The sequence below is a fragment of the Telmatherina bonti genome (genome assembly GCF_933228915.1).
Source record: "Telmatherina bonti genome assembly, chromosome: 17".
Classification (NCBI taxonomy): Eukaryota; Metazoa; Chordata; class Actinopteri; order Atheriniformes; family Telmatherinidae; genus Telmatherina; species Telmatherina bonti.
This window is the reverse complement of record NC_136615.1, coordinates 3,845,999-3,873,504: the sequence shown is the minus strand read 5'-3', so window position 1 is coordinate 3,873,504 and position 27,506 is coordinate 3,845,999. Positions and strand designations below refer to the sequence as shown.

The following is a 27,506-nucleotide window of genomic DNA, read 5'->3' as shown; positions in this document are numbered from 1 at the left end:
CAGAAACCAGACCAGTAACACGTCTGACAGAAACCAGACCAGTAACACGTCTGAGAGAAACCAGACCAGTAACATGTCTGGCAGAAACCAGACCAGTAACACGGGACACGTCTGACAGAGACCAGACCAGTAACACGGGACACGTCTGACAGAAACCAGACCAGTAACACGTCTGACAGAAACAAGACCAGTAACATGTCTGGCAGAAACCAGACCAGTAACACGTCTGGCAGAGACCAGACCAGTAACACGGGACACGTCTGACAGAAACCAGACCAGTAACACGTCTGATAGAAACCAGACCAGTAACACGTCTGACAGAAACCAGACCAGTAACACGTCTGACAGAAACCAGACCAGTAACATGTCTGACAGAAACCAGACCAGTAACACGTCTGACAGAAACCAGACCAGTAACACGTCTGACAGAAACCAGATCAGTAACACGTCTGACAGAAACCAGACCAGTAACACGTCTGACAGAAACCAGACCAGTAACATGTCTGACAGAAACCAGACCAGTAACACGGGACACGTCTGACAGAAACCAGACCAGTAACACGTCTGACAGAAACCAGACCAGTAACATGTCTGGCAGAAACCAGACCAGTAACACGTCTGACAGAAACCAGATTAGTAACACGGGACACGTCTGACAGAAACCAGACCAGTAACATGTCTGGCAGAAACCAGACCAGTAACACGTCTGGCAGAGACCAGACCAGTAACACGGGACACGTCTGACAGAAACCAGACCAGTAACACGTCGGACAGAAACCAGACCAGTAACACGTCTGACAGAAACCAGACCAGTAACACGTCTGACAGAAACCAGACCAGTAACACGTCTGACAGAAACCAGACCACTAACATGTCTGGCAGAAACCAGACCAGTAACACGTCTGACAGAAACCAGATCAGTAACACGGGACACGTCTGACAGAAACCAGACCAGTAACACGTCTGACAGAAACCAGACCAGTAACATGTCTGACAGAAACCAGACCAGTAACACGTCTGACAGAAACCAGACCAGTAACACGTCTGACAGAAACCAGACCAGTAACACGTCTGACAGAAACCAGATCAGTAACACGTCTGACAGAAACCAGACCAGTAACACGTCTGACAGAAACCAGACCAGTAACATGTCTGACAGAAACCAGACCAGTAACATGTCTGACAGAAACCAGACCAGTAACACGGGACACGTCTGACAGAAACCAGACCAGTAACATGTCTGACAGAAACCAGACCAGTAACACGTCTGACAGAAACCAGACCAGTAACACGGGACACGTCTGACAGAAACCAGACCAGTAACACGGTACGAGTCTGACTGAAACCAGACAGGTAACACGGGACACGTCTAACAGAAACCAGACAGGTAACACGGGACACGTCTGACAGAAACCAGACCAGTAACACGGGACACGTCTAACAGAAACCAGACCAGTAACACGGGACACGTCTGACAGAGACCAGACCAGTAACACGTCTGGCAGAGACCAGACCAGTAACACGGGACACGTCTGACAGAAACCAGACCAGTAACACGGGACACGTCTGACAGAAACCAGACCAGTAACACGTCTGGCAGAGACCAGACCAGTAACACGGGACACGTCTGACAGAAACCAGACCAGTAACACGTCGGACAGAAACCAGACCAGTAACACGTCTGACAGAAACCAGACCAGTAACACGTCTGACAGAAACCAGACCAGTAACACGTCTGACAGAAACCAGACCAGTAACACGTCTGACAGAAACCAGATCAGTAACACGGGACACGTCTGACAGAAACCAGACCAGTAACACGTCTGACAGAAACCAGACCAGTAACACGGGACACGTCTGACAGAAACCAGACCAGTAACACGTCTGACAGAAACCAGACCAGTAACATGTCTGACAGAAACCAGACCAGTAACACGTCTGACAGAAACCAGACCAGTAACACGTCTGACAGAAACCAGACCAGTAACACGTCTGACAGAAACCAGATCAGTAAAACGTCTGACAGAAACCAGACCAGTAACACGTCTGACAGAAACCAGACCAGTAACATGTCTGACAGAAACCAGACCAGTAACATGTCTGACAGAAACCAGACCAGTAACACGGGACACATCTGACAGAAACCAGACCAGTAACATGTCTGACAGAAACCAGACCAGTAACACGTCTGACAGAAACCAGACCAGTAACACGGGACACGTCTGACAGAAACCAGACCAGTAACACGGTACGAGTCTGACAGAAACCAGACAGGTAACACGGGACACGTCTAACAGAAACCAGACAGGTAACACGGGACACGTCTGACAGAAACCAGACCAGTAACACGGGACACGTCTAAAAGAAACCAGACCAGTAACACGGGACACGTCTGACAGAGACCAGACCAGTAACACGGGACACGTCTGACAGAAAGCAGACCAGTAACACGGGACACGTCTGACAGAGACCAGACCAGTAACACGGGACACATCTGACAGAAACCAGACCAGTAACACGTCTGACAGAAACCAGACCAGTAACACGTCTGACAAAAAGCAGACCAGTAAGACGGGACACATCTGACAGAAACCAGACCAGTAACACGTCTGACAGAAACCAGACCAGTAACACGTCTGACAGAAACCAGACCAGTAACATGGGACACGTCTGACAGAAACCAGACCAGTAACACGGGACACGTCTGACAGAAACCAGACCAGAAACACGTCTGACAGAAACCAGACCAGTAACATGTCTGACAGAAACCAGACCAGTAACACGTCTGACAGAAACCAGACCAGTAACATGTCTGACAGAAACCAGACCAGTAACACGGGACACGTCTGACAGAGACCAGACCAGTAACACGGGACACATCTGACAGAAACCAGACCAGTAACACGTCTGACAAAAAGCAGACCAGTAAGACGGGACACATCTGACAGAAACCAGACCAGTAACACGTCTGACAGAAACCAGACCAGTAACATGTCTGGTAGAAACCAGACCAGTAACATGGGACACGTCTGACAGAAACCAGACCAGTAACACGGGACACGTCTGACAGAAACCAGACCAGAAACACGTCTGACAGAAACCAGACCAGTAACATGTCTGACAGAAACCAGACCAGTAACACGTCTGACAGAAACCAGACCAGTAACATGTCTGACAGAAACCAGACCAGTAACACGGGACACGTCTGACAGAAACCAGACCATTAACACGGGACACGTCTGACAGAAACCAGACCAGTAACATGTCTGAGAGAAACCAGACCAGTAACATGTCTGGCAGAAACCAGACCAGTAACACGGGACACGTCTGACAGAGACCAGACCAGTAACACGGGACACGTCTGACAGAAACCAGACCAGTAACACGGGACACGTCTGACAGAGACCAGACCAGTAACACGGGACACATCTGACAGAAACCAGACCAGTAACACGTCTGACAGAAACCAGACCAGTAACACGTCTGACAAAAAGCAGACCAGTAAGACGGGACACATCTGACAGAAACCAGACCAGTAACATGTCTGGCAGAAACCAGACCAGTAACATGGGACACGTCTGACAGAAACCAGACCAGTAACACGGGACACGTCTGACAGAAACCAGACCAGAAACACGTCTGACAGAAACCAGACCAGTAACATGTCTGACAGAAACCAGACCAGTAACACGTCTGACAGAAACCAGACCAGTAACATGTCTGACAGAAACCAGACCAGTAACACGGTACACGTCTGACAGAAACCAGACCATTAACACGGGACACGTCTGACAGAAACCAGACCAGTAACACGTCTGAGAGAAACCAGACCAGTAACATGTCTGGCAGAAACCAGACCAGTAACACGGGACACGTCTGACAGAGACCAGACCAGTAACACGGGACACGTCTGACAGAAACCAGACCAGTAACACGGGACACGTCTGACAGAAACCAGACCAGTAACACGTCTGACAGAAACCAGACCAGTAACATGTCTGGCAGAAACCAGACCAGTAACACGTCTGGCAGAGACCAGACCAGTAACACGTCTGACAGAAACCAGATCAGTAACACGTCTGACAGAAACCAGACCAGTAACACGTCTGACAGAAACCAGACCAGTAACATGTCTGACAGAAACCAGACCAGTAACACGGGACACGTCTGACAGAAACCAGACCAGTAACACGGGACACGTCTGACAGAAACCAGACCAGTAACACGTCTGACAGAAACCAGACCAGTAACACGGGACACGTCTGACAGAAACCAGACCAGTAACACGTCTGACAGAAACCAGACCAGTAACATGTCTGACAGAAACCAGACCAGTAACACGTCTGACAGAAACCAGATCAGTAACACGTCTGACAGAAACCAGACCAGTAACACGTCTGACAGAAACCAGACCAGTAACACGGGACACGTCTGACAGAAACCAGACCAGTAACATGTCTGACAGAAACCAGACCAGTAACACGTCTGACAGAAACCAGACCAGTAACACGTCTGACAGAAACCAGACCAGTAACATGTCTGGCAGAAACCAGACCAGTAACACGGGACACGTCTGACAGAGACCAGACCAGTAACACGGGACACGTCTGACAGAAACCAGACCAGTAACATGTCTGACAGAAACCAGACGAGTAACACGGGACACGTCTGACAGAAACCAGACCAGTAACACGTCTGACAGAACCCAGACCAGTAACACGTCTGACAGAAACCAGACCAGTAACATGTCTGACAGAAACCAGACCAGTAACATGTCTGACAGAAACCAGACCAGTAACACGGGACACGTCTGACAGAAACCAGACCAGTAACATGTCTGACAGAAACCAGACCAGTAACACGTCTGACAGAAACCAGACCAGTAACACGGGACACGTCTGACAGAGACCAGACCAGTAACACGTCTGACAGAAACCAGACCAGTAACACGTCTGACAGAAACCAGACCAGTAACATGTCTGACAGAAACAAGACCAGTAACACGGGACACGTCTGACAGAAACCAGACCAGTAACACGTCTGACAGAAACCAGACCAGTAACATGTCTGGCAGAAACCAGACCAGTAACACGGGACACGTCTGACAGAAACCAGACCAGTAACATCTCTGACAGAAACCAGACCAGTAACACATCTGACAGAAACCAGACCAGTAACACGTCTGACAGAAACCAGACCAGTAACATGTCTGACAGAAACCAGACCAGTAACATGTTTGGCAGAAACCAGACCAGTAACACGGGACACGTCTGAAAGAAACCAGACCAGTAACACGTCTGACAGAAACCAGACCAGTAACATGTCTGGCAGAAACCAGACCAGTAACACGGTACACGTCTGACAGAGACCAGACCAGTAACACGGGACACGTCTGACAGAAACCAGACCAGTAACACGTCTGACAGAAACCAGACCAGTAACATGTCTGACAGAAACCAGACCAGTAACACGGGACACGTCTGACAGAAACCAGACCAGTAACACGTCTGACAGAAACCAGACCAGTAACACGTCTGACAGAAACCAGACCAGTAAGACGGGACACGTCTGACAGAAACCAGACCAGTAACATGTCTGACAGAAACCAGACCAGTAACACATCTGACAGAAACCAGACCAGTAACACGGGACACGTCTGACAGAAACCAGACCAGGAACATGTTTAACAGAAACCAGACCAGTAATACGTCTGACAGAAACCAGACCAGTAACACGGGACACGTCTGACAGAAACCAGACCAGTAAAATGTCTGACAGAAACCAGACCAGTAACACATCTGACAGAAACCAGACCAGTAACACGGGACACGTCTGACAGAAACCAGACCAGGAACATGTTTAACAGAAACCAGACCAGTAACACGTCTGGCAGAAACCAGACCAGTAACATGGGACACGTCTGACAGAAACCAGACCAGTAACACGGGACACGTCTGACAGAAACCAGACCAGAAACACGTCTGACAGAAACCAGACCAGTAACATGTCTGACAGAAACCAGACCAGTAACACGTCTGACAGAAACCAGACCAGTAACACGTCTGACAGAAACCAGATCAGTAACACGTCTGACAGAAACCAGACCAGTAACACGTCTGACAGAAACCAGACCAGTAACATGTCTGACAGAAACCAGACCAGTAACATGTCTGACAGAAACCAGACCAGTAACACGTCTGACAGAAACCAGACCAGTAACACGGGACACGTCTGACAGAAACCAGACCAGTAACATGTCTGACAGAAACCAGACCAGTAACACGTCTGACAGAAACCAGACCAGTAACACGTCTGACAGAAACCAGACCAGTAACACGTCTGACAGAAACCAGACCAGTAACATGTCTGACAGAAACCAGACCAGTAACACGGGACACGTCTGACAGAAACCAGACCAGTAACACGTCTGACAGAAACCAGACCAGTAACATGTCTGGCAGAAACCAGACCAGTAACACGGGACACGTCTGACAGAAACCAGACCAGTAACACGTCTGACAGAAACCAGACCAGTAACACGTCTGACAGAAACCAGACCAGTAACATGTCTGACAGAAACCAGACCAGTAACACGTCTGACAGAAACCAGACCAGTAACACGGGACACGTCTGACAGAGACCAGACCAGTAACACGGGACACGTCTGACAGAAACCAGACCAGTAACATGTCTGACAGAAACCAGACCAGTAACATGTCTGACAGAAACCAGACCAGTAACATGTCTGGCAGAAACCAGACCAGTAACACGGGACACGTCTGACAGAGACCAGACCAGTAACACGGGACACGTCTGACAGAAACCAGACCAGTAACATGTCTGACAGAAACCAGACCAGTAACACGGGACACGTCTGACAGAAACCAGACCAGTAACACGTCTGACAGAAACCAGACCAGTAACATGTCTGACAGAAACCAGACCAGTAACATGTCTGACAGAAACCAGACCAGTAACACGGGACACGTCTGACAGAAACCAGACCAGTAACATGTCTGACAGAAACCAGACCAGTAACACGTCTGACAGAAACCAGACCAGTAACACGTCTGACAGAAACCAGACCAGTAACACGTCTGACAGAAACCAGACCAGTAACACGTCTGACAGAAACCAGACCAGTAACATGTCTGGCAGAAACCAGACCAGTAACACGTCTGGCAGAGACCAGACCAGTAACACGTCTGACAGAAACCAGATCAGTAACACGTCTGACAGAAACCAGACCAGTAACACGTCTGACAGAAACCAGACCAGTAACATGTCTGACAGAAACCAGACCAGTAACATGTCTGACAGAAACCAGACCAGTAACACGTCTGACAGAAACCAGACCAGTAACACGGGACACGTCTGACAGAAACCAGACCAGTAACATGTCTGACAGAAACCAGACCAGTAACACGTCTGACAGAAACCAGACCAGTAACACGTCTGACAGAAACCAGACCAGTAACACGTCTGACAGAAACCAGACCAGTAACATGTCTGACAGAAACCAGACCAGTAACACGGGACACGTCTGACAGAAACCAGACCAGTAACACGTCTGACAGAAACCAGACCAGTAACATGTCTGGCAGAAACCAGACCAGTAACACGGGACACGTCTGACAGAAACCAGACCAGTAACACGTCTGACAGAAACCAGACCAGTAACACGTCTGACAGAAACCAGACCAGTAACACGGGACACGTCTGACAGAAACCAGACCAGAAACACGTCTGACAGAAACCAGACCAGTAACATGTCTGACAGAAACCAGACCAGTAACACGTCTGACAGAAACCAGACCAGTAACACGTCTGACAGAAACCAGATCAGTAACACGTCTGACAGAAACCAGACCAGTAACACGTCTGACAGAAACCAGACCAGTAACATGTCTGACAGAAACCAGACCAGTAACATGTCTGACAGAAACCAGACCAGTAACACGTCTGACAGAAACCAGACCAGTAACACGGGACACGTCTGACAGAAACCAGACCAGTAACATGTCTGACAGAAACCAGACCAGTAACACGTCTGACAGAAACCAGACCAGTAACACGTCTGACAGAAACCAGACCAGTAACACGTCTGACAGAAACCAGACCAGTAACATGTCTGACAGAAACCAGACCAGTAACACGGGACACGTCTGACAGAAACCAGACCAGTAACACGTCTGACAGAAACCAGACCAGTAACATGTCTGGCAGAAACCAGACCAGTAACACGGGACACGTCTGACAGAAACCAGACCAGTAACACGTCTGACAGAAACCAGACCAGTAACACGTCTGACAGAAACCAGACCAGTAACATGTCTGACAGAAACCAGACCAGTAACACGTCTGACAGAAACCAGACCAGTAACACGGGACACGTCTGACAGAGACCAGACCAGTAACACGGGACACGTCTGACAGAAACCAGACCAGTAACATGTCTGACAGAAACCAGACCAGTAACATGTCTGACAGAAACCAGACCAGTAACATGTCTGGCAGAAACCAGACCAGTAACACGGGACACGTCTGACAGAGACCAGACCAGTAACACGGGACACGTCTGACAGAAACCAGACCAGTAACATGTCTGACAGAAACCAGACCAGTAACACGGGACACGTCTGACAGAAACCAGACCAGTAACACGTCTGACAGAAACCAGACCAGTAACACGTCTGACAGAAACCAGACCAGTAACATGTCTGACAGAAACCAGACCAGTAACATGTCTGACAGAAACCAGACCAGTAACACGGGACACGTCTGACAGAAACCAGACCAGTAACATGTCTGACAGAAACCAGACCAGTAACACGTCTGACAGAAACCAGACCAGTAACACGTCTGACAGAAACCAGACCAGTAACACGTCTGACAGAAACCAGACCAGTAACACGTCTGACAGAAACCAGACCAGTAACATGTCTGGCAGAAACCAGACCAGTAACACGTCTGGCAGAGACCAGACCAGTAACACGTCTGACAGAAACCAGATCAGTAACACGTCTGACAGAAACCAGACCAGTAACACGTCTGACAGAAACCAGACCAGTAACATGTCTGACAGAAACCAGACCAGTAACATGTCTGACAGAAACCAGACCAGTAACACGTCTGACAGAAACCAGACCAGTAACACGGGACACGTCTGACAGAAACCAGACCAGTAACATGTCTGACAGAAACCAGACCAGTAACACGTCTGACAGAAACCAGACCAGTAACACGTCTGACAGAAACCAGACCAGTAACATGTCTGACAGAAACCAGACCAGTAACACGGGACACGTCTGACAGAAACCAGACCAGTAACACGTCTGACAGAAACCAGACCAGTAACATGTCTGGCAGAAACCAGACCAGTAACACGGGACACGTCTGACAGAAACCAGACCAGTAACACGTCTGACAGAAACCAGACCAGTAACACGTCTGACAGAAACCAGACCAGTAACACGTCTGACAGAAACCAGACCAGTAACATGTTTGGCAGAAACCAGACCAGTAACACGGGACACGTCTGACAGAAACCAGACCAGTAACACGTCTGACAGAAACCAGACCAGTAACACGTCTGACAGAAACCAGACCAGTAACACGTCTGACAGAAACCAGACCAGTAACACGTCTGACAGAAACCAGACCAGTAACACGGGACACGTCTGACAGAGACCAGACCAGTAACACGGGACACGTCTGACAGAAACCAGACCAGTAACATGTCTGACAGAAACCAGACCAGTAACATGTCTGACAGAAACCAGACCAGTAACATGTCTGGCAGAAACCAGACCAGTAACACGGGACACGTCTGACAGAGACCAGACCAGTAACACGGGACACGTCTGACAGAAACCAGACCAGTAACATGTCTGACAGAAACCAGACCAGTAACACGGGACACGTCTGACAGAAACCAGACCAGTAACACGTCTGACAGAAACCAGACCAGTAACACGTCTGACAGAAACCAGACCAGTAACATGTCTGAGAGAAACCAGACCAGTAACATGTCTGACAGAAACCAGACCAGTAACATGTCTGACAGAAACCAGACCAGTAACACGGGACACGTCTGACAGAAACCAGACCAGTAACATGTCTGACAGAAACCAGACCAGTAACACGTCTGACAGAAACCAGACCAGTAACACGTCTGACAGAAACCAGACCAGTAACACGTCTGACAGAAACCAGACCAGTAACACGTCTGACAGAAACCAGACCAGTAACACGTCTGACAGAAACCAGACCAGTAACACGTCTGACAGAAACCAGACCATTAACACGGGACACGTCTGACAGAAACCAGACCAGTAACATGTCTGACAGAAACCAGACCAGTAACACTTCTGACAGAAATCAGACCAGTAACATGTCTGACAGAAACCAGACCAGTAACACGGGACACGTCTGACAGAAACCAGACCAGTAACACGTCTGACAGAAACCAGACCAGTAACACGTCTGACAGAAACCAGACCAGTAACACGTCTGACAGAAACCAGACCAGTAACACGGGACACGTCTGACAGAAACCAGACCAGTAACACGTCTGACAGAAACCAGATCAGTAACACGTCTGACAGAAACCAGACCAGTAACACGTCTGACAGAAACCAGACCAGTAACACGTCTGACAGAAACCAGACCAGTAACACGGGACACGTCTGACAGAAACCAGACCAGTAACACGTCTGACAGAAACCAGATCAGTAACACGTCTGACAGAAACCAGACCAGTAACACGTCTGACAGAAACCAGATCAGTAACACTTCTGACAGAAATCAGACCAGTAACATGGGTCAGAGGTTCTGTTCTGCTGATCCCGTCCACAGCTGACCTATAGAGAAACAGGAAGGAGCTAGTGGGATTCGGCCTCTTTAAAAGACATTTAGAACCCGTTTGATGTCCTGAAGACAGCAGGGACTGATGTGTCCAACAAACTGGTCTTGTTCATGTGAGAAAAAGAACGAAAGCTGAGACATGTGAGACATCTCTGAGCGGAGCGACAGTGATGTTCAGCTTCATCACAAGAGACACCATCATGTCCACATCTGGACAACATCAAACCCACATCAGCTGCAGATGACGAAGTCCCAGCTTGAACCACAAACTTTACGACCGACAACTGGAACTCACGTCCTGTAAGAAGCAGGAAGGTCCGTTCCTCCTCAATATGAAGACGAGTTCTGCAGATGTCCAGCTGGTTCAGCTCGTCCATTTGCTTCTGTTAGCATGTTTGCTTCTTCTGGTTCTACTGTCTGGTTTAACTGGTTGGACTGGTTTAGAACCAGTCAGTTTCCATTCCTGGTTCTTTTTTGCATGATTCAGCATTAACGTTCCAAACGTTAAATACATGTTCAGTAAAGATAGGAGACGTAAGCAACAGCACCTCCAGGTGTGTCACCTGAACCCTGGACCAATCACATCCATCCATCCATCATCCATCGTCATTCCATCCATCCATCCATCCATCCATCAATCCATCAATCCTCCATCCATCCTGGATGGAAAATGGAGGTCTACGTTTAGCGTTTAGGAGTCCTCGTCACTACCAACCATTTTCCTGTTGAGGAGATAGTTTTAGCACTAAGATTCTTCGCGGATACGGACCCTGAATAGCAGACTGACTCAGTCTCTGCATGTCTTTAGCCAGTCGGCAACCAGGAAACTCACAGGTCTTTTATGAGGACAAGAAGCAGCACAACTAAACAAGACTGAAAAAAATGAAAAACTGAAAAAAATCTGACTGACTGTAAAAACCGACTAAACTAAACAAGTTCAACCAAAAGACAGAAAGTCAGGACTCACCTGACTCGTTTCCTCCAGGCACACTGACAATCAGGATGTGGAAAGGTTTTCCTGATGAGTCTCCAGATGCTGAAAGCTCCTCAGTTTGCTCCAGGTCTGAAGTGGTTTCTGGTGTAACCTCATCCTTGAAGACCAGTTTTGGTTGGTGGCCTCCTTCAGTGGTGGTGTATGCAAGACCAGGTTCTGGTGTGTCCCTCTCTGGAAGCGGTGAAGGGCTCGGTGCTGCTTCCAGAGACAAGGTCTCCATACTGGAGGGGAATTCTGTCGGCCCGCTTGGTCTCCGTGTGGTTTCTTCACTAGATCTTCCATCGCTGCTGCCGCTGGTCTCGCCTCTGCCTGACGCCACCTGGCCGTCCTCCTCCCCCCGCATGGAGATGTCTAGCTGTGGAGACTGTGGACTCGGGTTGGGTAAGGGGGGGAGCGAAACCAAGGGCAAAGTGTCCCCTCTGATCGGGACGGACTCCACAAAGTCTTTATCAAAATCTCTGATGTCCAGGTCATCGGAGGTGGTGGACTCAGAAGCTGTGGTGTGAGGGGAGGTGAGGTCCATGTATGGGCTCTCTGTGACTGCTTCTGGAGTTCTAATGTGAAGTTCATGGTGTGGGAGGGTCGGCTCTGTGGAGGTGTCGGGATCAGACACAGCTGGACTGGTCCATGTGGTCGCGGTGGTTGATTCTGGCAGTTTAGCTGTAAGAGAGGAGAAAACAGAGAAGGTGACCAAAGGAAACAACATGGCTCGAGCTTCAGACCAAAGATCAGGCCATCATCAGGAATTTGGAAAAATCAGGCTGAGATAGTCTGTGAAAGTCCGCCTGATCAGACTCGCTTTTGTTGGGGGACAACATTCTTCTGGTCCCAGTCTACATTCATGTTGCACAATTCAAACAAATCAGACCTTTAAACAACAAGTTTGATTCTCCATCAGAGGAGGTGTTGCACCGGGAACTACTGAAGGAGAAGACGAAACAACCAACGAAGAAGAAAACTGGTTAATCTATTGGTTTCCATGGAGCTGCATCAGATGTTGGCTCAGAGATTGATCAAGTTCCTATAGGAACTTTAACACAGTTCGTCCCTGTCCGACTACAAGAGGTTGCTTCGGTCCAGAACAGAATATCATCTAATATTTTTGGTTTGTTTGGTTGTGTTTACCAGCAATGTCCCTTTCTTTAATCCAAATCATGGAGAAATGATCCAGTTGAAAGTTTCATAATGTTCAAATGTTGATCTTTTTTTAATTGGTATTGCTTGGCGTTGTTCTTTTTTCAGCTTATCATTTCAATTTTGATTAAAATTTTGAACATATAGCCAATAAATTTTCTAATTACTAAAATGCACAAAAATAGGCTTCTTCTGATTAAAAAAGCCTACTAACAAACAAAACACTCATGACTACACTAAAAATAGAATCTGAGTGAAACTAAATCAAGGACTGAATGAGTCAACTCTTCTGGGAGAGCTGGGTCAAAAGAACTGAATCCTTGGAAAGAGTTGAACCGCCCATCACAGCCTGGAAGTCATTAACTTGCACAGGGTTTACCGCTTACTTCATCATTTCCTTACAAGAGATGAGCATTCACAAGACCCCTATGATGAACACACACCCGGGCAGAAATGTTCCCTTGCCCGGACACGGGTTACCGGGACCCCCCTCTGGAGCCAGGCCTGGAGGTGGGGGACGAGAGCGAGCGTCTGGTGGCCAGGCCTTTACCCATGGGGCCCGGTCGGGCTCAGCCTGAAATGATTACATGGGCCCCACCTCCCGTGGGCTCACCATCTGCGGGAGGAGCCGTAGGGATGGGGTGCAATGTGAGCTGGGCGGCAGCAAGGGGCGGGGACCCTGGTGGTCCGATCCCCATCTGCAGAAGCTGGAAGACTTCCGGATGGCTTTGAGGAGATTCTGGTCCACCATCCGGCGGCTCAGGAGGGGGAAGCAGTGCTCCATCAACACTGTGTACCGTGGAGGTGGGGAATACTTTGAAGACCTCCTCAATCCTACCAACACGTCTTCCGATGAGGAAGCAGAGCTGGGGGACTCAGGGGTGGGCTCTCCTATCTCTGGGGCTGAAGTCGCTGAGGTGGTTAAAAAGCTCCTTGGTGGCAAGGCCCCGGGGGTGGATGAGATCCGCCCAGAGATCCTTAAGGCTCTGGATGCTGTGGGGCTGTCCTGGCTGAAACGCCTCTGCAGCATCGCGTGGACATCAGGGGCAGTACCGCTGGACTGGCAGACTGGGGTGGTGGTCGCCCTTTTTAAGAAGGGGGACCGGAGGGTGTGTTCCAATTACAGGGGAATCACACTCCTCAGCCTCCCTGGTAAGGTCTATTCAGGGGTCCTGGAGAGGAGGGTCCGCCGGATAGTCGAATCCCGGATTGAGGAGGAGCAGTGTGGTTTTCGTCCTGGTCGCGGAACAGTGGATCAGCTCTAGACCCTCTTTGGGGTCCTGGAGGGGGCATGGGAGTTTGCCCAACCAGTCTACATGTGCTTTGTGGACCTGGAGAAGGCGTTCAACCGTGTCCCCCGGGGGCTCCTGTGGGGGTACTCCGGGAGTATGGGGTACCGGACCCCCTTGTACGAGCTGTCCGGTCCCTGTACGACAGGTGTCAGAGCTTGGTCCACATTGCCGGTAGTAAGTCGGATTCGTTTCCGGTGAGGGTTGGACTCCGCCAAGGCTGCCCTTTATCACCGATTCTGTTCATAACTTATATGAACAGAATTTCTAGGCGCAGCCGAGGTGTTGAGGGGATCCGACTTGGTGGCCTCAGGATTGGGTCCCTGCTTTTTGCAGATGACGTGGTCCTGTTGGCTTCATCTGGTCGTGATCTCCAGCTCTCGCTTGAGCGATTCGCGGCCAAGTGTGAAGCGGCTGGGATGAGAATCAGCTCCTCCAAATCTGAGACCATGGTCCTCAGCCGGAATAGGGTGGATTGCCCTCTCCGGGTCGGGAGTCAGGTCCTGCCTCAAGTGGAGGAGTTTAAATATCTCGGGGTCTTGTTCACGAGTGAGGGAAGGATGGAGCGCGAGATCGACAGACGGATCGGTGCGGCGTCTGCAGTAATGCGGACTCTGCGCCGGTCTGTCGTGGCGAAGAAGGAGCTGAGCCAGAAGGCGAAGCTCTCGATTTACCAGTCGATCTACGTTCCTACCCTCACCTATGGTCATGAGCTGTGGGTCGTGACGAAAGAAGGAGATCTCGTATACAGGCGGCTGAAATGAGTTTCCTCCGCAGGGTGGCCGGGCTCTCCCTTAGAGATAGGGTGAGGAGCTCGGTCATCCGGGAGGAGATCAGAGTAGAGCCGCTGCTCCTCCGCATCGAGAGGAACCAGTTGAGGTGGCTCGGGCATCTGGTCAGGATGCCTCCTGGACCTCCCTGGTGAGGTGTTCCAGGCACGTCCCTCTGGGAGGAGACCCCGGGGAAGACCCTGGACACACTGGAGGGATTATATCTCTCGGCTGGCCTGGGAACGCCTCGGGATCCCCCCGCAGAGTTGGCAAATGTGGCTGGGGAGAGGGAAGTCTGGGCTTCCCTGCTTAGGCTGCTGCCCCCACGACCCGACCCCGGATAAGCGGCATGAAGAGGAAGATGAGCATTCACTGATCTAAGAGCAACGTTATTAACAAATCTACGGTCCATGAAGACTTAACAACTTTAACAGAGTTTTTGAAGATTTAAGAGATGTTGGCGAATGAGGTTTCAAACATTCATCGTGGCAAAATCTTCCTTTTAAAGCATCCAGACTGCAGTTAAAACTCCACTAGCATGACGATCTGCACTCGTCCTCATTTTACAAATTAATATGATCACTGTTGACTTATTTCAGATACGTGGAAGAACACAACCCACACGCTGCTACTGGGAAACATTAATTCCCTACTTTATTTGGGTTAAATGGAATTAAAACATCTTTTCCTTTTCATTCGTTCAGTGGAAACTTTCTCTGCAATGTGAGGAATATTTCCAGCAACCTTCATCCTTCAGACAACAACGGCTGCTCTGCTCATGAACGATGCCAACATGATTAACGGCATTATTAATAGAGGAAAGACCTGTTTAGTTATCATTGGCGTTAACAGGAGTTGAGATAAAACACAAGTTAAATCCAGAAAGTTCTGTTAACAGGATAAAACCAGCTTTGTGGTGAGTCATTGCACAGAAAGCTGCTAGCTTACAGCAGGCTATAAAAGGCCAGGCTGGGATCTCCAGCTTCATGAGGTCACCTGAGAAGAATGAAACATTCCAGGCCTGGAGACTGAAAAGCAACAGCTCCAGGTCTGTTTCAGGCCAGAAAAACCTGGTTTTAGGGACGCAGCCAGAGATCTACGTAGCTAACACATAGCTAGCAAACACAGTTTGCTAACACAGAGTCCAGAACAGAATCTAGACCGGACCTCAGACCAGAGTGGAGGCCAGACTCCAAGCCAGAGACCAGGTCAGAGTCCAGACTAGACTGATGTCCAGATCCCACCAGAGTCCATCCCACAGACCAGGGCTACTCTAGTCTATGGGCTCCTTCTTCTTCTTCCTGCTCTCGGAGAGGACGGCCGCTTTTTCTCTCCCTCCCGTTCCCACTCTGACCTGCTGCTTCTTTGTATTGTCATCTATCTATCTGAGCCTCTTTCTCCATTTCCTTCTGAATTTAAATCATGGATCTGGTCAGCTGGTCTCTCAATGCAACTTATAAAATCTTTTTCCCCAAAAGAACGGGCTATGGGGAGCCCGCAGGTCCCGACGGACTGCATGCTGCTGGATACGTGATGAAGGTCATGTGTCTGCTGCTTCTTTCTGTGGAGGATTTCTACACGATTGTATTTATGATAACTGTGTTTCTGCTGGTTGGTGTGTGCAGTTTCCTGGTGTCTCGCAAATTTTGGAAGATCTGTGATGGACTACGCCGAGCAACTGGCACTCGAACTCATGCGTGACAGCACTGGACCGCGACTGGAGCTGGTCCTGGTTCTGGAGCTCAACCGTTAGTGGGAAACATCTTGGAGAAGCGGTTGCTCGGTTTTGGTGGAAACTGACCCGATTCGGCTGTTTCGGAGTCCGACAGAGACCACTAAGGACTCAAAGCTGAGCCAAATGAAGCTTAGCTTGACCCAAAATAAAGCTGTTATCTGGATGTGGCTCCCTGACTGGCCTTGGGCAGGCTGGTTATCACGTCTCCTGGAATGTAATGCTGTCTGACGCTCAGCCCCCTCCTAACCCCCCTCCCTTTCTCAGGCCTGTGGAACTTAAACTGAACTCAGCTCTCAAGGCCGCGTTTACATCAGGTGGCCCAGATGAACTGGGGAAAGTTCACAGACTCACTCACTGAACGCACACACACACACACACACACACACACACACACACTGTTACAGACACACACTTCTAGCTTTCACCGCCTTCTCCGGACCTCGGCCCTCCCTCCATTCACGGATGGCGAGTTGGATGGGCGCGCTGCTAGGATGGCTGCGACCTCACTGGCTGTCTGGGCGACCCCCCCCCCACCCCCTCCCATACTGTGTGCTGTCTATTGTCTGAACCTGTGCTTATGCTTAGAGGTGTGTTTTTTTTTTGGTTTTTTTTTGTTGCATCTTTATCCTTCCCCCTTCAGGTGAAGTGTAGAGATACTTCTTTATGTTCAACACCCACCCATCCTTCCTCATGTCATCATTTCCACATTTTAAGGCAGTGCCGGTTAAAAAACTGGCTGCAGGGCCGAAGTATCAGTTCGTTCTGTAAACTTGTCAAATGTCTGTATGTCTAACCTTGGACGAGCTGACTTGAACCTTGAATTTCTCCTCGGGGATGAATAAAGTATCTTTGATTTGATTTGATACCATACTCAACACGCAGCCGCACAGGTTTTCCATGTATCCCCATGTGAACACAAAGTAACTGGATCCAACAGCCAATGAGGTTCTGCACAACGGCTCGTTACTTTGAGCCAGGTGTGTTGCAGAGATATGTGGAAGACTTTCAGGGTTGTGACGTGGGTTTCTGAAAAGCTGAGTTCAAGTTCATTAGGCGGTTCTCACCGTTGCCATCTTGGCAGCGTCATGCGTGTCGTCTCTACCAGAAAATACAAAAATAGGCAAAGAGGTGGAGCTGGGGGGGGGGGGGGCTGTGAGCATCACGGTGGATGATTGACATCGAGGGAAGTCTGACCTACCTGAAGCTAAAGGCTAACTGCGCTAACAGGAGCTAACCAGATAATGAAGGTAGATGGGCTAAAGCTAAGGAGCATTGACAGCGAGCTAAAATCTGTGGTTGTGCTACATTCTGCCATCTTACCGCCAGATACTATATATCTGTCAATCAAAAGGACACGCCCATAATTATGCTTAAGGGGTGTTTTGGGCCCGTTAGTCCTCCTGCTTCGTGCTGAAGGGTGTTTTTGGGCCCATTATTCCTCCTGCTTCGTGCTGAAGGGTGTTTTTGGGCCCGTTATTCCTCCTGCTTCGTGCTGAAGGGTGTTTTTGGGCCCGTTAGTCCTCCCGCTTCGTGCTGAAGGGGTGTTTTTGGGCCCGTTAGTCCTCCCGCTTCGTGCTGAAGGGGTGTTTTTGGGCCCGTTAGTCCTCCCGCTTCGTGCTGAAGGGTGTTTTTGGGCCCGTTAGTCCTCCCGCTTCGTGCTGAAGGGGTGTTTTTGGGCCCGTTAGTCCTCCCGCTTCGTGCTGAAGGGGTGTTTTTGGGCCCGTTAGTCCTCCCGCTTCGTGCTGAAGGGGTGTTTTTGGGCCCATTAGTCCTCCCGCTTCGTGCTGAAGGGGTGTTTTTGGGCCCGTTAGTCCTCCCGCTTCGTGCTGAAGGGTGTTTTTGGGCCCGTTAGTCCTCCCGCTTCGTGCTGAAGGGGTGTTTTTGGGCCCGTTAGTCCTCCCGCTTCGTGCTGAAGGGGTGTTTTTGGGCCCGTTAGTCCTCCCGCTTCGTGCTGAAGGGTGTTTTTGGGCCCGTTAGTCCTCCCGCTTCGTGCTGAAGGGGTGTTTTTGGGCCCGTTAGTCCTCCCGCTTCGTGCTGAAGGGTGTTTTTGGGCCCGTTATTCCTCCTGCTTTGTGCTGAAGGGGTTTCTGGCCCCTTGCCGTGTTTGTGTCTGCTCTGCAGTAGCGTGAAGGCGACCCTGCCCAGGTATGATGTCATGTGTTTTCCAGACCTGCAGATCCTGGTTCTCTTGATGCGTCTCCAGCTGGAAAACATTAGGGACCTGTCCCGTTTTTGCTGGGTTTTCCCCCTCATAAACAATGTGTCCACCATAAACGTGGGAGTGTGTTTGTTTCGGCGAAGAGGCTGCAGAAAGAGGCTGAAACGCTTTCTGGTTGCACATTTCAGCTCCTTTCTGCTGCTCAGGGTAAAATATTTCTATTTTCTGATGATCTGTCTGTAGATCCTGAGCTGGATACAAGCCTAAAGCATCTGTACATGATTCATTCCAAAAATCTCTTTTGGTTTCGCTTTAAGCTGTGGAGTCTGGAGATGTCCGGAACCAGAACTATACCATACTGGACTGGAGAAACATTTTAAAAAGAGTCTGACAAGATCAGACTGATCCTCGAAGGAACTTAAAGCAGCTCTATGATGCTATGTCTAGTTTTCTACAGTGTTAAAGTAATGAATACTCATCAGACATCAGCGGCGCCATTTTTTAATCACCTAAATTTGAGTTTTCCAGTACTCTACGTCCGGTTTCCATGGCGACGGGAACGATTGGTTTTAGAGAGATTTTAGTGACGGCCCGGGGGAGGGACTCAGTGATTGGTCATCTTTTCCAGGTTGTGCACATTCACAAGAAAGCCACGCCCACCTTCACTGCTCAGTATCACCAGTCCTAGCAGCTGACCAATCAGACGCAGCCTGCAGGACAGAGGGCGGAGCTTCTTCTGTTGGCGTGTTTCTGGCTGATCAGAGAGAATCAATACAACATGAATGAAGGGGTTTGTAGAAAATTATTGAATGTTTCTGCCCTTCTGGACTTTCATATTAAAATAAATTAGACTGAAATGTCCATCATGGAGACACTTAAAAGTCTGACCCATAAAACATTTGGGCAGAAAAAGGGCTCCTATGCTAACCTAGCAGCTAACGTTCTCCTGTTGACGTTATCTGTGATTTACACAAAGTGTCCAACATGCTTTAGCTTAGCAGCTAATACTAACACAGCAGCTCGTACACCATGTTTATGCTAGCTTTACAGCTAAAATAGCATTAGTTAAAGCAAACCAGCAGCTGATGCTACGCAGGATTGTCGCTAACATGTTTATGCTAACATGTTTATGCTAACATGTTTATGCTAACATAACAGCTAATGATAAGATGAACTCATTTACTGATGTTTGAATCTGGTCGTGGCAAAGGCTCTCATCACGGCATCTCAGTCATGCTAACGGCACCATATTTAGGCTAACATAGACGCAAACCACTTAGCAAAGAAGAGCTTTGGAAAGTCCTTCCAGGATCCTGGAGAACTGGTCATGGAAAGTCCTTCCGGGATCCTGGTGAACTGGTCATGGAAAGTCCTTCCGGGATCCTGGAAAACTGGTCATGGAAAGTCCTTCCAGGATCCTGGAGAACTGGTCATGGAAAGTCCTTCCGGGATCCTGGAGAACTGGTCATGGAAAGTCCTTCCGGGATCCTGGAAAACTGGTCATGGAAAGTCCTTCCAGGATCCTGGAGAACTGGTCATGGAAAGTCCTTCCGGGATCCTGGAGAACTGGTCATGGAAAGTCCTTCCGAAGTCCTTCCGGGATCCTGGAGAACTGGTCATGGAAAGTCCTTCCGGGATCCTGGAAAACTGGTCATGGAAAGTCCTTCCGGGATCCTGGAAAACTGGTCATGGAAAGTCCTTCCGGGATCCTGGAGAACTGGTCATGGAAAGTCCTTCCGGGATCCTGGAAAACTGGTCATGGAAAGTCCTTCCGGGATCCTGGAAAACTGGTCATGGAAAGTCCTTCCAGGATCCTGGAGACGGTATTAAGGACTGGTGGAACTACGTCAGGTCTGAGTAAAGGTTCTGCTGGCTCTAGAACTGGACCGGTTCCGTCTCCGACTGGGACCCTGGTCCATCTTAGAACCGGACCGGTTCTGTTTGGTTTTTACCTTTGAAGCAGAAAACTCCGAATCTGTCTGCTGGGTCCGGGTAACCGGTCTGGTTCTCATACTTGTACAGGGTCCGAACCCCCAGCAGACCTCCACCACACTGGGGCCGGGGAACAGTGACCGGGTAGCGGACACTGCCGTCGGACAACCAGCTGTAGTCACAGCGGTCAAGCCCCGCCCTCCACGCCGCAAACAGCTGACCAGGCGATGCCATGACGGCGTCGTGCTTCTCACACTCCACCCTCGCCTCCCGCCAGGTCAGCTTGTCTCTGATGGACGGAGGGTAGAAGACGTCACCTGCAGGCGGGACAACGCCGGGACATGAGACCAGAACCGGATCCAGACGTCACGCACCGACACGTCACACACACCCTGACACGTCACACACACACACCCCGACACGTCACACACACACCCCGACATGTCACGCACACACACACACACCGACACGTCTCTCTCACACACACACACACACACGGACACGTAAATAATGAAAATAGAAATAAATATTTAAAAAATTCAGAAAAATGACTAAAACTTCAACAAAAATGTGATGAAATGAAACAGAATTCCCGGGAAAACGGTGATGAACGTCGGGCAAGTGGGGAATGTCGGGAACGTTGGGAACGTGGGGAATGTCGCAAACGTGGGGAATGTTGGGAACGTTGGGAACATGGGGAATGTTGGGGAACGTGGGGAATGTTGGGAACGTCGGGAACATGGGGAATGTTGGGGAATGTTGGGAATGTTGGGAATGTTAGGAACGTTGGGAACATGGGGAATGTTGGGGAACGTGGGGAATGTTGGGAACGTTGGGAACATGGGGAACATCGGGAACGTGGGGAATGTCGGGAATGTCGAGGATGTCTGGAACGTCGAGAACGTGGGGAATGTCGGGAATGTTGGGAACGTGGGGAATGTAGGGAATGCGGGGAACGTTGGGAATGTTGGGAACGTGGGGAAAGTGGGGAACGTGGGGAATGTGGGGAATGCGGGGAACGTTGGGAATGTTGGGAACGTGGGGAAAGTGGGGAATGTGGGGAATGTGGGGAATGTGGGGAATGCGGGGAACGTTGGGAATGTTGGGAACGTGGGGAAAGTGGGGAATGTGGGGAATGTGGGGAACGTTGGGAATGTTGGGAATGTTGGGAATGTTGGGAACGTGGGGAATGTGGGGAATGTGGGGAATGCGGGGAACGTTGGGAATGTTGGGAACGTGGGGAATGTGGGGAATGCGGGGAACGTTGGGAATGTTGGGAACGTGGGGAAAGTGGGGAATGTGGGGAATGTGGGGAATGCGGGGAACGTTGGGAATGTTGGGAACGTGGGGAAAGTGGGGAATGTGGGGAATGTGGGGAATGTGGGGAACGTTGGGAATGTTGGGAATGTTGGGAATGTTGGGAACGTGGGGAATGTGGGGAATGTGGGGAATGCGGGGAACGTTGGGAATGTTGGGAACGTGGGGAACGTGGGGAATGTGGGGAATGTGGGGAATGTGGGGAATGTGGGGAACGTTGGGAATGTTGGGAATGTTGGGAATGTTGGGAACGTGGGGAATGTGGGGAATGTGGGGAATGCGGGGAACGTTGGGAATGTTGGGAACGTGGGGAATGTGGGGAATGTGGGGAATGTGGGGAACGTTGGGAATGTTGGGAACGTGGGGAATGTGGGGAATGTGGGGAATGTGGGCTCACCGTGCAGCTGATCCACAAAGCAGTACACGTCGTATTCCTCTGCCGGGTCACGGACGCCGTACGTCCTCACACCCGGACGGTGCAGAAGGTCACCGGAACATCCGGGACGTGGGAACATGATGGGATACCTGGAAAATCCAGGAACATGTGACACCATGAAAGCAGCGTTACAACAGGAAGGGACAGGTTTACCTGACGGACTGGTCGGCCAGCCAGCCTGCGTCACACTGGTCCAGACCGTCCCGGAAAGCTGCCTGCAGCTGTTCCGGCGTGGCGATGGCGGCGTGGATGGAGCGACATGCCTCCACGGCCGCAGGGAAGTCCAGCGTGTAGCGGCTGGACTTGGAGCGGTAGTGGAAAACCACACCTGGATCAGAACCAGACCAGAACCTCACGTCACCAGTTTCACCAAAACACAGGAAAATATTCCATCAGCGTGTCAAAAGTCGTCAGAACGGAAATATAAGAACATGAAAAACGTTCATGAGACTCTGATGAATATAAAAACAATGAGGAAACATAACGACACTGTTTTAAAGAAACCTGAAATGTGGAGTATATTTATATCTACACACTGAAGTAACACGTTGGCCTCCGCGTGCCTGTATGACCTCCCTACAACGCCTGGGCATGCTCCTGATGAGGCGGCAGATGTTCTCCTGAGGGATCTCCTCCCAGACCTGGACTAAAGCATCCGCCAACTCCTGGACAGTCTGTGGTGCAACTTGGCGTTGGTGGATGGAGCGAGACATGATGTCCCAGATGTGCTCAGCTGGATTCAGGTCTGGGGAACGGGCGGCCCAGTCCATAACATCAATGCCTTGGTGTTGCAGGAACTGCTGACACACTCCAGACACATGAGGTCTAGCATTGTCTTGCATTAGGAGGAACCCAGGGCCAACCGCACCAGCATATGGTCCCACAAGGGGTCTGAGGATCTCATCTCGGTACCTAATGGCAGTCAGGCTACCTCTGGCGAGCACATGGAGGGCTGTGCGGCCCTCCAAAGAAATGCCCCCCCCCCACACACCATTACTGACCCTCTGCCAAACCGGTCCTGCTGGAGGATGTTGCAGGCAGCAGAACGTTCTCCACGGCGTCTCCAGACTCTGTCACGTCTGCCACATGTGCTCAGTGTGAACCTGCTTCCATCCAACAGCAGGTGGAACTGGTTGTCAATCAGTGTTGCTTCCTAAGTGGACAGTTCCATTTCACAGAAGTCTGGTTGACTTGGAGTTACATTGTGTTGTTTAAGTGTTTTTTTTATTTTGAGATGTGTTTTATTAATTCATTCTTGTGTATTTAGTTGTTTTGATTTAATATTATTTATCTAATATTTATTTGGAATTGACTTTTTTGCTTTATTAAACTGAAATACACAAATAAAGCAGAAAAATATGATTTGATTGATATTACTGATTTATATTAATTATCAATAACGTGAAACGAACTGATTTCAAATAAAAACCTGAAAATGAAAATGTTTGCTGAAAAGCGTCTCCCAGATGACTGTAGACTAGACTAGAATAGACTAGACCAGACTAGACTAGAATAGACTAGACTAGACTAGACTAGAATAGACTAGACCAGACTAGAATAGACTAGACTAGACCAGACTAGACTAGAATAGACTAGACTAGACCAGACTAGACTAGAATAGACTAGACCAGACTAGAATAGACTAGACTAGACTAGACTAGACTAGAATAGACTAGACCAGACTAGAATAGACTAGACTAGACTAGAATAGACTAGACCAGACTAGAATAGACTAGACTAGAATAGACTAGACCAGACTAGAATAGACTAGACTAGACTAGACTAGACTAGACTAGAATAGAATAGAATAGACTAGACTAGACTAGAATAGACTAGACCAGACTAGACTAGAATAGACTAGACTAGACCAGACTAGACTAGAATAGACTAGACTAGACCAGACTAGACTAGAATAGACTAGACCAGACTAGAATAGACTAGACTAGACTAGAATAGAATAGACTAGACCAGACTAGACTAGAATAGACTAGACCAGACTAGACTAGAATAGACTAGAATAGACTAGACCAGACTAGAATAGACTAGACTAGAATAGACTAGACCAGACTAGAATAGACTAGACCAGACTAGACTAGAATAGACCAGACTAGAATAGACTAGACTAGACTAGAATAGACTAGACCAGACTAGACTAGAATAGACTAGACCAGACTAGAATAGACTAGACTAGAATAGACTAGACCAGACTAGAATAGACTAGACTAGACTAGACTAGAATAGAATAGAATAGAATAGAATAGAATGAAACTTGTGAGGAACATGAATAAACTGATATTTATTAGGAATCTTCCGGAACGTCTCGGACACTCCGGTTCATCACGTCCTCCTCTCATCTCTGGTTCCAGATTGCCGAGACAATCAGCGCCGTCTGAAACCGGAAGACGGCCGTCAGCCATCACAGTCCTCCTGGACGACGCCCCCCCTTTATGTCTGGGTCTGAGGATCAGCTCTGGAGGAGGATAAGGAGGAGGAGGAGGAGGGTCCTGATGAAGGAGGTCGGAGCCTCTAAATGAAGTCTGTCTCACTGAGAAAGACGTCTTTGTGTGGACGGTCCAACAAAGAGTCCTGTTCAGAGTTAATGTGGAAACAGTGGAAATAAGGAACCAGCTGGTTGCAGACGGGAAACGGTCCACAGGACACATTGCCCTGAGGACACCCTGGAGCTTCTCAGTCCTGGTTCTGGTCCTGGCTCTGGTGGAGGTTTTCCTTCCTGGTTCTGGTCCTGATGGAGGTTTTCCTTCCTGGTTCTGGTCCTGGTGGAGGTTTTCCTTCCTGGTTCTGGCCCTGATGCAGGTTTTCCTCCCTGGTTCTGGTTCTGATGGAGGTTCTTCTACCTGACTCTTCTACCATGAAGATAACATCTCTACTTCAGTGTTAGAAAAGCAGGAGAACCGCTTTGTTCTTCCTCTGCTGATTTGCTGCTTTTCTCCTTCACTTATTTTCATCTCTGCGTATCTGAGGATGTCATGTGACAACCATCCCCAACACGCATGTTTAGCTAGGAGTTGAGTTAGCAAGCACAAAGACCTGCAGCTCTCCCTTTATTCTATAAAATGATGATAAATGTTACGTTTTAAACCACTGCGTAAAAGACTGAAACATTACATTTTAATGTCAAAAACATAAAGTGTCCCTCTCATCTCAATGTCAAAACTCAAAACGCTAACTTAACGATATAGCTAATCTACGACTGCTATATTTAAACAGCTCCCCTAGTGGTCCAGATGGGGCCGCCGCGACTGCCAAACCTGTTCTTCCCTAAAGGGAACACAGTAGCCTTGACTAAACTAACCTAAGCTAGTCTAGGCCTAGCTTAGCCTAATTTAGCCTAGACTAGCCTAGTTTAGCCTCTAGCCTTGCCTAGCTTAGTCTCGACTAGCCTGGATTAACCTTGCCTGGCCTAGTTTAGCCTAGACTAGCCTTGCCTAGCTTATCTTAGTCTAGCCTTGCCTACCTTAGCCTTGCCTAACTTAGCCTAGACTAGCCTTGCCTAGCTTAGCCTAGACTAGCCTAGATCAAACTAGACTGGACTAAAATAAAATAAAATTGTAGACATTAAGGGGTTAATTTGTCTGTCAGCAGACCATCAGCATGCTGTTGCATTCAGGGACTCCTGGTTCAGTCGCTAATCTGAGTTTTACTTACCAGACACCGTGAGATTGACTAAGTCCTGCATGTCTTCCATCCCGTCCATCACCTCGCAGCGGTACGTCCCGGCGTCGCTCGCCCTCAGCTTTACCATCAACAGGGAGGCATTTTTGGCGGGCGACGGGTAGCTGGGAACCGACACCCGGCCCTGGAAGTCCTGCCCCACCTTCACCAATCCCCCCTGGGCCACCAAGACTACCGTCTCCAGAACCTCGTCCTGCTTCACCCACTTGATCCGGATCTGCTCACTGGGACTCGGGCTGGGGATGAAGGTGGGGGATGCTGGCCTGATGGTGGGGATTCGACATGGAAGCAGGACTTTGCCCCCCAGAGTCCCAGCGACAGGCAGGTTCTTCATCACCGCTGGAAATCAGAAGATGGACGAATCAGGTCACTGAAAAGCTTCTAAACCAAACACCTGACTACCAGGTGGCGCTGCCGTCATCTAAACCAGACCATTTCACCTGCAAGACAGAGGTCACATGACATCCTCCTGGACCCACCTGGTGGGGGACGAGCCGTACAGAGGCACACGAGGCAGAGCAGGTGTGTGAGGACGAGTCCAATCATCTCCTCTTGATCTGAAACCAGTAAGCAAATGTTGAACAAGTAGTAAAATCTTCACATCTGGACGAATATCTTTAAATTCTTCCAGTTATCAAAATCTATCAGCCCAGTTTGCCCCAGCTGACTCACTTTAATCCAGTTCTATCCAGTTTAATCTGGTTTGCCCAGTTTAATCCAACCATCACACCATGCCAGGCTGCAAACCAGATGTTAGCATGAAGCTACTCCGCAGAGTTAATCCAGTTTTATGCTAGCACTAAAACTAGCCTTAGGCTAATGCTAACTAAGTCGCTTTACGTTAGCTGGGAGATTAGCTTAGTGCTAAGCTAGCGCTACAGCTCATAGGAAGCTAGCACGGATGCTAGCTGGTTTTAAGGTAGCTAAAACATAAATATGGGGAAATATATCGGTAACCACATCACATTCTGGTCTTCAACCACCAGAAAGTAGACCAGACCAGATCCACATCACATTCTGGTCTTCCACCACCGCCAGGAAGCAGACCAGATCCACATCACATTCTGGTCTTCAACCACCAGAAAGTAGACCAGACCAGATCCACATCATATTCTGGTCTTCCACCACCGCCAGGAAGCAGACTAGATCCACATCACATTCTGGTCTTCCACCACCAGGAAG

At 49.3% G+C, this 27,506-nt stretch overlaps 1 protein-coding gene across 2 annotated transcripts in view; it reads right to left on the bottom strand.

The window, feature by feature from the left end:
* Window positions 1-27,506, bottom strand: part of vcanb (versican b) — a 145,812-nt gene that overhangs the window by 103,116 nt on the left and 15,190 nt on the right. Inside the window, exons 3-8 of one of the 2 annotated variants that reach the window (XM_079256561.1) lie at window positions 26,765-26,881; window positions 26,298-26,663; window positions 22,785-22,959; window positions 22,593-22,720; window positions 20,899-21,195; window positions 11,834-12,520 (exon numbers count right to left, since the gene is read on the bottom strand). In XM_079256561.1, coding sequence (XP_079112687.1) covers window positions 11,834-12,520; window positions 20,899-21,195; window positions 22,593-22,720; window positions 22,785-22,959; window positions 26,298-26,663; window positions 26,765-26,870 — 1,759 coding nt within the window. In that variant the 5' untranslated portion in view covers window positions 26,871-26,881. The remainder of the gene's footprint in view (window positions 1-11,833; window positions 12,521-20,898; window positions 21,196-22,592; window positions 22,721-22,784; window positions 22,960-26,297; window positions 26,664-26,764; window positions 26,882-27,506) is intronic. The other variant, XM_079256562.1, reaches the window with a different exon arrangement.